The sequence below is a fragment of the Python bivittatus genome, unplaced genomic scaffold (assembly GCF_059951505.1).
Source record: "Python bivittatus isolate LINGU-HERP-01145 unplaced genomic scaffold, Pbiv_v1 ctg000480_np1212, whole genome shotgun sequence".
Lineage (NCBI taxonomy): Eukaryota > Metazoa > Chordata > Lepidosauria > Squamata > Pythonidae > Python > Python bivittatus.
In genome coordinates, this window is record NW_028277075.1 from 18,400,054 (window position 1) to 18,412,656 (window position 12,603).

At 37.2% G+C, this 12,603-nt stretch overlaps 1 protein-coding gene and 1 long non-coding RNA gene across 4 annotated transcripts in view; one reads left to right on the plus strand and one right to left on the minus strand.

The window, feature by feature from the left end:
- Positions 1-954: 954 nt before the first annotated feature.
- On the minus strand, positions 955-9,064 carry LOC148214925 (uncharacterized). Its single transcript, XR_015796981.1, has 3 exons — positions 8,932-9,064; positions 5,675-8,496; positions 955-4,192 (listed from the first exon to the last, which is right to left on the minus strand). It is a non-coding gene; the product is annotated as an uncharacterized LOC148214925 (long non-coding RNA).
- The window catches only part of NOVA1 (NOVA alternative splicing regulator 1), a 148,035-nt gene continuing 143,297 nt past the window's right edge, over positions 7,866-12,603 (plus strand). Inside the window, exons 1-2 of one of the 3 annotated variants that reach the window (XM_088145409.1) lie at positions 7,866-9,994; positions 11,731-11,874. In XM_088145409.1, the coding sequence (XP_088001535.1) occupies positions 9,859-9,994; positions 11,731-11,874 (280 nt within the window). In that variant the 5' untranslated portion in view covers positions 7,866-9,858. Of the gene's footprint in view, positions 9,995-10,564; positions 10,688-11,730; positions 11,875-12,603 lie in introns of those variants that run through there. The other 2 variants (XM_088145412.1, XM_088145413.1) reach the window with 2 other exon arrangements.

A 12,603-nucleotide genomic window follows, 5' to 3' on the forward strand; every position in this document is an offset into this window, starting at 1 on the left:
ACTGGCTCAATATGATTAATTGGCTTTTTTAGTCTTGATCATACTTAGTGATATGCTTAAAATCTATTCACTCTTTGTGTGAATGTCTAAGATCAAGTGGAGTATATCTATTAATATCAATGTATGCATAAAAACCAGAAACAAGATTGGGTTGATGCTTTGGTACATTGTGAGAGCTTTTAAGCAGATGTATTGCTTGACTATAAAAATAATGTTGGACTGTAATTTTGAGATTCAGAAAACATCCCAGTTTAAATTACAATGATTCCAAGGCCTGGGTTTTAAGCAGGATACATTAATACGCATTTTGGTCCCTAATTTTATTAAAAATGGGAAACTACACTGTAAAATTTAGGGAAATGTGAAAATCAAAAGCTAAATGCATTCTGATCTGCATGTTAGTTTGGAATAAGTTCCAGTTAAAAATACATATGGACAAAATTCTTTAATATTTATCTATTAGAATCTATGTTAGGAACCTGACTCTTCACTAAGATCTTTGTATGAGGGCTGTTTTCAATAATGGACTGATAATGTCCCATGTTTATTCCTTTTCAGGTGTGACACCCAGTTTTTCTGGCAAAAACAGAAAAAAAAAAAGATGTTGGCTTTAAAAACCATGAGATTCCTTAAAACAGCAGAAAAGCAGCAAAAGCCTGAAAAGTTAGGATGCTTTAATGAATAGCAGAGAGGTGTTGTGCTCATGTGAGATCTGAAGCATTTCTTCCCATTTTTTTCAAAGCACACAAAGTCTATTCATACATCAGTCCAATTAACTTTTTGAGATTTAGGTTCAATTAACAAAATACTGGAACCTAAATGTTTATTAGTATTGCTGTTTTATGGACACAGGTACACAGTCATAGTATTCCAGGTCTTGAAGCTTTTTCATTATATACATTGTTGTATTTCTTGGTCTTAAAATGCTGAATATAGATGCTGTCATTAAAATACAATAAATAGCCTTTAATTGATTTATGCTGTAGATTGGGATTTAAGTCTTTTGCAATGCAAAGCAGGCTTTTGCTGCTTCTTTCATTGCTAAATATATTGACACTGGTTGTAGAAAGTAGAATTCATTCAGTTGAAATTTGTCATTCTATTCTGTGTTGGTCAAGATTTACAATGGATTGATTTTCAAACTAGGCCAATTTGTAATTTTCCAAATACATAAGATTTTATTTGATATGTGATGAGGAAAACGTTTCATCCAGTGTCACCTTCATGGCACTGAACTGTCATCCTGAAATCATTTCCTGTTTGCTCTGATCATTTGCTTACCCACATTCAGTTTTGCAGAACATGTTAAGGTTATTTCATAAAAGAACAAATATCTTTTATTGGGAAAAAAAATATGGGGAACCATCTTGAGCAGATATACTGGATTTCCATTTTTGGTACAATTTACTGAATAACTGGCAAGAATGAAAAAAGATAAACTGTTTAAAGGCCACAGAAAGAGAATATTTTGTAACAATGGAGTCTGAGACTTAAGAAGTGGCCAGATTTTCATGCTTTTCCTCCCTCACCCTGAAAATTCTCAGAGGAAACGGGTCACACATTGTATTATGTGATATTCTACAGACTTTCTCTCCCAATGTAAGTTTCATTATAGTTATCCAAAAATATATACAAAAAACTATGTATAATACATACAAAAGTGAAATATATGGAAGCCTCTGGTTATACAATACCTGCTTTTCCTGTCAAATTCCAGCTTTAAGAAGGCATTTTAAGATGCTCCCACTCACTGTCACTGTTCAGGCTACAGTTTGTGCACACCACAATGGACCGCACGCACATAGAGTGAATTAGGGAACTCAAACAGATAAATAAGTTATAAAAGGAAGAAAACAAAACTTACTGATCTATCAGCCTAACATTATGTAGGTGAAATAGTCAAAAGTTTGATTAAGTTAACAGTTACTAAATAAATCAGTAAACAGTCATGGCTTCTGCAAAAATGAATCTTGCTTTACTACAAATTTAGAATTAATCAGACATACAACAAACATATAAACAAGAATGCTATGAAAGATACACGCACACACACGCACACACAAACTTTAATGACTATTGGACAACAAAGGCTCTGAAAAAAATGTAATAGATATTGAGGTTAACCTGTTAAAAAGAGATGTAACAGTGTTTTACAGCTGGCTCAAAATGTCTTCTCCAATATTTCAGCCCCATTTGCAGCCCCTTAAAGGTAAGAAAAGTTTCAGATATGGGAAGCTGATAAAAATTGTGCTGTGGCTGTAGTTCACTGACATCTTTTTTCCTCCAAACAGTCTCTTCCCACAAATAATAAGTAATCATGTGTTGCTATTACAGGGATTTGGGGGATTCTTAGGAAAAATCCTGAAAATATTTGAATTGAAAATCCTGTTTCAGCTTTTGGGTCTTCTCTAGGTTTCAAATGAATACAGTAATGTTGTAATGGTGCTAATTCAAACAGTGTTTCAAGTAAGAAGGAACAGCAAATGGCCTAAATGTGAAGATGAAATAGTATGGTAAAATCTCAAGTAAAATGGAAATCTCAAATTGTAACCAAACAAAAATGCATATATTTATTATTAGATTAAAATTATAAAAATAATAGGTGCCCAATTTCCTAAAAATTGTCTCCAGAAACATATATGTGTAATTGTTTTAGGCTACCTGCTTGGATTTGGAAAGATTAATTCAAGAATACTTTGATCAATTTGAATCACTGGGAGAAATAAGCAGAGTTTAAAAGGAGAAGCGACATGCTATCCTGCAAGATCTATCTCTACTGGTAGGAGTAAAAATAGTACAGGCTGTTTATGTTTAAGCAGGCACTAGAGAATTGCTTGACAGATACTTAAACTTCTTTGACAGAAGAGCTTTTGCTGTTATTAAGATTGTTGCAATTTCCTTTTATAGGGTGGGGTCTGCATTTTCTATACAATCTATTGTTTCTGAATCCATGGGAATATCCCTGTGGAAAGCAAAATGTCTGAGTTCCCCATCAATGAAAAAAATGGGTTTCATTTTCTATACCCCATTTTAACTAATTATTTTAACTTTTAAAATCAGCAGAATTTGTAAATATTATCAGCCAATATTAGTAAATATATTTCCTGTATTGAACTTACATGTACTACTGACAATTCACTAATTAGAATTTTATTGATTGTAAAATATACCTTGTATACTACTTGTTTTTAGCAATAAATAATTGATTTGCATATAATTGTTTTGTATATTTTATAAGTTTTTTCTTTAATTTGACAGTTTATTTTATTTGTATGGCCCATAGCTAATGAAATAAACATATTCTGATTCTTGGGTTCTAAATTAGGTGTAACTAATCAGAAAAAAAGATATTGGAACAGCACTTAAAAGCACAATGAAAATGTCAATTCATTTTGCTGCAGTAATGAAAAAGCAAATTCAGAGTTAGGAATTGTTTAAAAAGAGTCAGAGAATAAAGCATCAGATGTTATAAATGCATTATATAAATCTATGCAAGCAGTTCTAAAAAAATATTGCAGATTTATCGAAAGTGCAGAGAAGGATAGTGAAATGCTGAGGTAGTTGGAGAAATTTTTCTATAAAGAAAATAGGCAAAAGATAAGTAAGCAAAGATAGAAATGTATATACCTCCCATTGCAGAGAAAGCAGAGAAAAGAGAAAAAGCCTTCCTTTTCCAAACATTAGACTCAAAGTTATCCAATGAATTTAGCTGTGTCTACTGGGGTTTTTTAATTACTACTGATTCATGCAGTATCTATTCAGTTTTATGGAATTCATTATTACCAAATATTGTGATGGTTACAATTTTAGATAGATGAATAAAAATTATGGAGGATAGGTCTTCAAAATGGAATCACTATACTCGTGTCCTCTACTGTCAAATATATTATGATAATCATAATTTGTTGAATAAACCAGAAGTGACAGTGATCATTTAAAGTTAAGAGGTCTGGGCCTACAAGAACTGAATTTGCAAAAGACACCTTGCAATCGTGATTTATTTTTAATTTATTCATAATGTTAATTTCCAGTACTGCCACTTGTCAGTGATTCTGGGACTCATACAATCCCTAATAAATGATGGGCAGAGTAGATCCACAACCTGTCCTAGCCCAGGCCTTGGGGAAAGATCTTCAGGTCTCTCTTGCAGGATAGCAGGATTGGGCCATGCATCTTATTCTTTGTTGTTTCTCTGGGTATTTGTAACAGAGAACATAACTGTTATGCACATCAGACTTGACAATACAGATCTTACCATTTCCATCTGGTTAGGAAACCCTATTTGGCCTTTTTTTCCTGACAGAAAATTCCTCTGGTCATCAGATGAACTGGAGAAAATTCTTTGCTGTTCCACTTTGCTGCCTTTGCTGTAGTTTATGTCTATCAAGGAACCTGTACTTCAGCAGCACCTTTACAACAAGTTGTTAAAAGCTAAATCAATATTGATTCTCCCCAGATCTATACCTCCTCCCATTAAACCAAACTCTATTTTCTCTTTAGGGCAAGAATATACTATGCAGCTACCTCCAAGGTATAGTTTACATTCACATATAGCACATATAAGCATTAACGAGAGTTTATACAAACCAAGATGGCTAAGTTGATACATCTGACCAAGCCACAAATGAAGATAATATACTCTGAAGTGAGAACCAAGACATAACCCTTCAACAAATTATATACCAGCTGTAATAAATAGTAGTCATTTATGTGTGAAGGACTAATTTGGCTAAATTATGCAGGTATTAATTAAAAATTAGGAATTAAATTTGAGAGAGCAAGAGGAATTCACTTTTCTTTATTTCAATTACAAACCTGACTAAATATTTACAGTCCATAGTTCACTTATTCATAAATTTCACCATCTTCAATGGGGCATATTTATAGTGAAGCCTATGCTCATTATTTATTAAAAATATTTATAGATCACTTTTCTGTCAAAAGTGACAATGATCTCAGATAAATCATGTGTGAACAAAACCAAGCCAAACTATATTAAAATTCAAAAGAAGCCCTCACTAGTTAACAGGTGTTAAAAGGCTCATGCTTTTAGTTTTGTAAAACCGACACATCTTTATTTAATCATAAAGGCCTGGGTTAAAAATATTTAATGGATAGGGTTCAAAATGACACTATCTAAAAGATGTATTTTAATAGTCCTATACTGTGCCATTTTTAAGCTTCCAATTGATAATTAATCTAACTTATATCGCAGGGTTGTTGGAGGATAGAGGCCGTTGGCTGTTGTGGGACCACTGTGGAATGACTTCTGTAATGAGGCCTGCCATCATTCTGTGCCTTGGTTCACCAAATGAATGATTTGGGCTTAATGTGTTGTGTGAACTCGGCCACTGAGGCTTATATACTCTGGTTTATGCCTTAGCATTTTGAGTGAATCAAGCCAATTCTGAGTGATTAAATAAAGCAGAGATTAAAAAAAACAAAACAAAACAAAACAAAACAAAAACATCGTGTAGTATAATGTATGAATTGTGTCAGCTTGTTATTTGGAAGAAACGTGGCTGTTTGTGCTATCACTGGGACTTCAGATGTTTACAAATTACAGCTTTTTTTTTGGTTATTTTTCTATCCTTCATGATCTTATCTGTATGTTTTGTAAAGCAAAAGTGGGATATAACATTACAAGGTAAATGAACATTAATGTTTAAATTACCTTCAACAGTAAAAACCTCTTCTCCAAAGATGAAACTATTCCAAGGTACTTTTTAAGATGTCTTCATGGCACAACATTGGAAAATAGCTAGCTGATATTTCTAAGGTAAATCAAACGTAATACAATAAACCTAATTTATACGATTTTTCATTATTATGCAAAAGCATGTTTAAGTACTAAACATATATAATGCCATATAAACAAATAAATAGTTTAAGTGCTACACAGATAAAGGAAGGGAACTGAATGCACTATTCTTACAATAAAAATTGATTTAAAGGCATAGCTCAGATTTCTTATGAGAAGAATGAGAAAACTGGAACATATTCCAAAGACCATTATAAACTTGTCTGGTAGACAGTATGTTTCCTGCTTGAGGAACATATGAATGGTATCTTCATAATAGTAAAATACGACAGTAAATAATTAATATTTAGTTGCACTTTATTTTTGGCTCCAAATTTACAACATTTATACTATCAAAATGTACAATACATATTGCACATTTAGTTCTGCATACTTGGGGTGATATGATATTGTTTAGAACTGTTGAGAAGGATGAGCTCGTGACCACTGCTTTGGCGTACACAAAATTATGAGGCTTGTACTTTCTAAATATCTTCCTTTAAAGATGCAGGCTTTTGGTGACAGTTTTGGATCAAATATGTGATCTAGAACATGGACTTGGAGTAGCTAAAATTGTGTGGAAAACAATGGCTTCAGTTGCAAAAAACAGAATCTTCAGTGGGAGTTCTATCTTGATAATAGATAGCTGTTAGATTTGACAATTGAAGCTGAAAGCCAGCAAGTCTTGTTATACAGATAAAATTTTACTTACTTTTCGTACGTTGTGGTACAGAGAAAAGCATCTGAAAATATAAGAATACTCTAGAATGAACTAACTTATGAATTATTAGGATTTTAATTGCTAGAAAAGGTGACATGGTCCAAGACAATTGGGAGATTGTAACAGGATGAAAAAAAGGAAGTCTGGCCAGCTTTGCATATTGACACTAATCTTGGGTCCCAACAGAACTTTGGATCCAGAAGATACAGACACCCCTCTCCAACTTGCTTTTGTAACACCCTGTTCTAAGGCCTACAAGTGGGTACAGATTTATGCACATCAGAGAAATTATGCTTTATTTATCTTCGTATACCACTCTGGAATTTACTTTTTGGCTGAAATGTGGTGATAAAATGCTTCAAATAAGTAGGAATCCCAGTATATTTGTTACCATTGAATATAGATAATATTTTGTAAGTTTCATGACTAGAAAAATACAGATTAATGTTTCTAGCATTATTAGGCCACTTTTCCTTTTTATTGAGGTTACTTTTAATTATTCCTTCTTCTGGATTCATAGTTCAATACTGATACATAAAAAAAAGTAGTAACCAATGTTAGATATTGTATTTCTGTAATATTAGGGACAATCTATGTTTATTTACAGCAACACTGCCTTATCTATTCCTTTGCCATGTGCCATGCCCAGTAATGTCTATCCCTTCCTCCCAGAGTGTGATAGCATAGGGCAGCTATAGCTCACTTACTTGTGAAATCAAAAGAGTTGAGATAGTAAAGAATAGTCTGTCTTGAGTTGTTTACCCATCCTTTCTTTCCTGAAGACAAGTTTTTAAGGACAGGGATTGATGCATCATCCAGAAAAAGAACTAAAGTAATGTTCTTTTTGTATGGTGCAAAGGAACAAAAGCCTGAAAACTTTTTAGGTGCTAGGAAGAAAAAATGAATTAGAAAAAATTGCCCAGAGAGAACACTTACACAAGAGAATGCTATGTTTCACAATCTCACCCTTGGTTCATTTAGGCCTATGGAACTTCCTAAAGAAAGAACATAAGCAATCATTTCTGCCATGTCATCTTCTTTCTGTGAACAGCAATGGAGGACTGGTCCAAACCTGATCAATCTCTCTAAATGCTAAAAGGATGAGTAGATATATAAGCAAGTTGGGGGCAGCAGCTTATGCAAAAGACACTAGTCATCAGGTCTCTGACAATGGGGACTGAGTTGAGCAAGTGTAATTTTTTTTTCATTGTAAAGTCCTAGAGAGAGGAAGAGGAGAGAGAGAAAAATTATGAGCAAGGAAACACGGTAGGGAAAAGAGCAACATAATGTAATAGACTAGCTTTGTCTAACCTGATATCCACTAGGTATCTCTTAGCGTGAACAGCCATCTGGAAGATTTTCAATAAACAGCCAATACGGGATGTATCAGTGATAGGGATTTATATCCAGGCTTCAAAAAACCACACAACCACTAGATAGCAGCAGTGACGGGGAAGATGTTACTTTTTTGCTGCTGTCTCACAGTTGTCTGTTTTTTCTGAATCTTTGGTAGAATAGCTTAACTAGTGATGTAACCAGACATAAACCAGTTTATGTTCAGTATTGCCAAGCCAGAAAACAAGGAAGCAGGTAGATACCAGAGTGAAAATGCATGTAAACAATCTGAAGTGTAATAATTGCTCTCCGTAATCAACACTTGCGAATGCTACTATTTTGGTGTTTGGGGAGATCAGATAAGTAAAAGGAAGCAGCGCCCATTCCAGTACCCTTTGTTCCTCACAGTATGGAATACCAGAGAAGCAGCAGTCTTCAGTCCTATGGACATCTGCAAATCTTCTACCTGTTGATACACCTCTCTTTGTAAGATGCTTGCTGGAAAAGTCTGGTTCCAGAGGAAGTGTATAGGAAACAAGGGGAAATGTTGACAGCTTTAAAGAGTAACTCTATTCTTCTGTTTGTTTTCCTCCTTTTTGCAGAGTAGTGTAGAAAGGACAGGGCTCACTTGGGCTAACTCCTATTCATATGGAGAGAAGAAAATGGAATAGGATTGAAAACTTGGTGCTTTCTTCCTACCATGCTACTCAATGACAGAAAGTACAGGATCAACTATTTTGGCCCACCACTGCTCTACCTTTCGCTCCTTAAGGTGGGGCAGGCAGAATTGGGGAACTGCTATAGCTAAGGGCCCCCTGTAAATTGAAATCGGCTATTTTTATTTATTCCTGGATGATCCCAGACCTCCCATTTTAGCAGAACCAGGGGCGGGATTCAATTCTACCCATCAGGTCACCCTTTTGCTCTCTCTTTGGTCTCACGATTGGCTCAACCTTCCAACTCTAGCCTCAAGTTCTTCCCCTCGATTGGTTCAGCTTCTCCTGTTCTCTGGAAGGCCTGCGCATGTATACATACAAAAATGCACACACACGTAAATACATAAATAAATACATACCTCACTGCCCTCCCTCCCCCGCTGGAGTGTTTGGGTTCGGAAAGTGTCCGCAAGAGAAAGGCAGGGCGAGCCCCTTCCCTTACAACCGGAGCCGCGAGAGCCCGAGTTTTCTGCGCGTGAGTGTGTGCCGGGGAGGGAGAGAGCGCGAGCGGGAAAAGCGGAGGGGGGGGGGGGGAGAGAGAGAGAGAGAGAGAGAGAGAGAGAGAGAAGCTACTCAGCGAGCAACTCCTGACAGAGTCTAGCCCGACAGAGCGCCTCAGACTCTTAAGCGGGGAGAGCGTGAGAACGCGAAAGCAGTAACAGCCCTCCTCGGCTCCGGCAGCCGCTTCTCCTCGCCAGCTGCAAGCGCCCGATTAGCGCCGGGAGAGAAAAGGCGGGGAGGGGATCCTGGAGGGGCCACAGAGGCACATTCCCTGAATCCTCCTTCTCTCCCCCACCTCCTTGCTCTCCCCCTCCTCCCCTCCCCGCCTCGCTCTCCCCTCCTTTCTTTCTTCCTCTCGCTTCCCCTCTCCTTCCTCCGCCTCACTTTCTCCCCCTCCTCCCTTACCTCTCTTTCTCCCCTTATTTTGTCTCTGCTTCCCCTCCCACCCCACTTCCCCCTTTTTAATTTTTTTTAACCTCAGCTTTTGCTGGCACTGCACTGCAGCTGCTCCTTCAGCCAGCCGTCCTGCCTGCTTTTTCTCCTCCTCTCTCTTTTCTCTCCCCCCCCCCGGTTCACCGGTGCCAGACAAACAAGCGCCTACCCCCACCCCAAGAAAGCATCTTTTGGGGGGCCGGACCAATTTCGCAGATTAGCTTGAAATTTCAGAGGACAGAAGAAAAGCGAAAGAAGCGGGACGAGCCCCCTCCTCCTCCTCCCCCTCCCTGCTCCCCCCACCCCGAAGGGAGAAGCCAGTTATCCTTTTAGCAGCGGCGGCGGCAGCAAACATGATGGCGGCAGCTCCCATCCAGCAGAATGGGACCCATCCTGGGGTACCCATAGACCTGGACCCGCCGGACTCTCGGAAAAGACCACTTGAAGCTCCCCCTGAAGCCGGCAGCACCAAAAGGACCAACACGGGCGGTGGGTATTTCCCCCTCCTCCTCCTCCTCCTCCTGCCACTACCCAATTCCCCACCCACCTTCCCCTTTCCTACCTGCCTCCTCGCCTCGCCTCTCCCTCTTTTCCTTCCCCAAACATTCCTTATTTCTCAAATGTTATCATTCATCAAAATGGCGTCGGCTTTCAAGCATCTAGCAGCCCTGTTTTATTTTAATTTCACATATTCGTAGTGGCGGGGCGGAGGGGGGGCGCTTTTCAGCCTTGACCCTCTGTGCGGAGGAGCTCTGAAGTCTTCTTCCACCGACCCTCTTGCACGCGTGGTAACAGTTGGAAGAACTAAACGAATAAATGGCGGCTGGAAAAAAGGCACTTTCACCCCCCGTTCCCCCTTCCCCCTTTTGTGAGTCGCCAGGTAGATTAAACAGCAGCAGCAGCAGCAAAACTTATCTATTTCCTGGCACCACTTTCTTCTTCGGTGGAAAATGTTGCACAGATTTGTGCTTCCTGGGGCTGGGTCACTGTGATGGGGTGTGTGTAAGCGCGCGTGTGTGTGTCAGAGAGAGGTTTGAGGAGGGAGGGCGGGAGTTGTCTGTCTTGGTGCGGTGACTTGTTAGTTAACATCCTGCTCTTCCTGGATGAGATGAGTTATAACGGGACCAGCATCTCCTCTATTCATTTGCACTGGAGTCTTCATAACAATGCACCGAGGCAGAGGTGAATTTATTCATCCAGCGTTAAGAAACAGCAGAAGTAGATAGCTGATGTATTTAACGTTTGTATAATGTTTGGGGGGATGCACCTGTACCAGCTGGGACATTGACTCTGAGAAAGTGAGATTGGTCTTAGGTGGCTCCTTGATGAAAGCAAACTTCTAAGATGCACTTTATAAAAAAGCAAACCAAGTTGGGCTGTTTAATAAAGAAGGGTTTTAAAATGTGTGTTTTGTTTTTACATGAAATCCTTTCAGAGCAGTTTTTTTCCTAGTCCATAGAATTGATGGTATAAGACCTGTGAAGGAACACAATTGTTCAGTTATAAAGGAAAACTTGATTTATTCATGGTACTTATTCTTACCTATTTTGGGACGTTTTAAACTCTTATTTTGAAAGTATTTACATTAGTAGTCACTTTTTAAATGCATGAAGGGTTTTAGCTTCCTTTTAACTGAGAAAAATTCTTAATGTCCTTTAATGAGCTTAAGAGATCATTGCTACACAAGAAATGTTGAAGAAATACATCAGGATTACTTAAACAAATTATCATAACCACATTATTTTGAGTTTTCTTCAGGATAACTTTGAGTAAAGCCTCAGATTCTGGATTATTTAACAGAAAGCAGTGTATTCTTGTGAAGAGTATAGGGCATAATACATAGCCTTTAGTTGTAACAATTTTCTCCTTTCTTTAATTTGATTATATCATTTTAAGGAACTTTGATCATTCCTGACCATTTGTGTGTGTGTGTGTGTGTGTGTGTGTGTGTGTGAAATATACACTTTGGGTCATGTTATTGTATCATGTTAAATAAAGCCATACAGGAACTGTTTTATGCCTGGAATTATAACTTGAATTAGGTCATTGCATCCCATAGCACCACAAATTTAAGGACAGATATTATATTCATTTAATATTGACTAAACACCGACAGTCTGTGCAAAAGAACGGCGTATTAATATTTGTAAGATAAAGGCATATTTTATAGCTCTGAGAGAAATGTTTTGGAAAATAAATTAACCTTTTGTCTCTTTTTTTTCCAGAGGACGGCCAATATTTTCTAAAGGTCCTCATACCTAGTTATGCGGCTGGATCTATAATTGGTAAGGGAGGACAGACAATTGTTCAGCTGCAGAAAGAGACTGGGGCTACCATCAAGCTTTCTAAATCCAAAGACTTTTACCCAGGTAGGTGTAAACCACCGTCGTTTTCTTGAATAATTAAAAAGAATCATACCACTACCATCAGTAGTAAAGTGAATTATCGAATGTAATTCTGAACAAATATACTGAATTTGGTTATTGTTCTCCAAAATTTTTGCTTATTATCTAGTACCAATTGTGTTACTCCAATAAATATTTTAAAAATTAGGTTTCACCTTTGGCATTTTGTTCAACTTTGCAAATATCAAATATGATGATCAAACTCATAAGTTCAAGCCAAACCTGTGTGTTCCTTTTAGATAGGCCATTTACCTTAAATTTGTTATATACTTTGGTTCTACTTCATTGCTTTGTTCACTTATATTAGTCAAAGTAAAGGAGAGGAAGTGGTGCTCTTCAGATGTTTCCTTGGTATTTGATTATTTTAGTTGTGATAGTTAATTGAAACTTATTGTGAAATAATCCACACTAATTAGAAAAAGAGATTGCTGTAGTTATACTGTGGGCATAAGCATCAACACACTGCATGCTATTCACTACATGCTGAATAATGTACAATGTTATCATATACATAATATTTTTAAAGTTTTCTGAATTCTTGCATAGTTACTGATTACCTAATACAAATTAAAACAAGTCTTTCTTAATATGTATAGCAGTAAAGAACTCTATAGTGCTGATGGTGCTTTGATTTTGTAATTCTAACAGTGGTGGCTTTCCATTGAGATGGCCTTTTTTTCTTGTAGTGAAAGG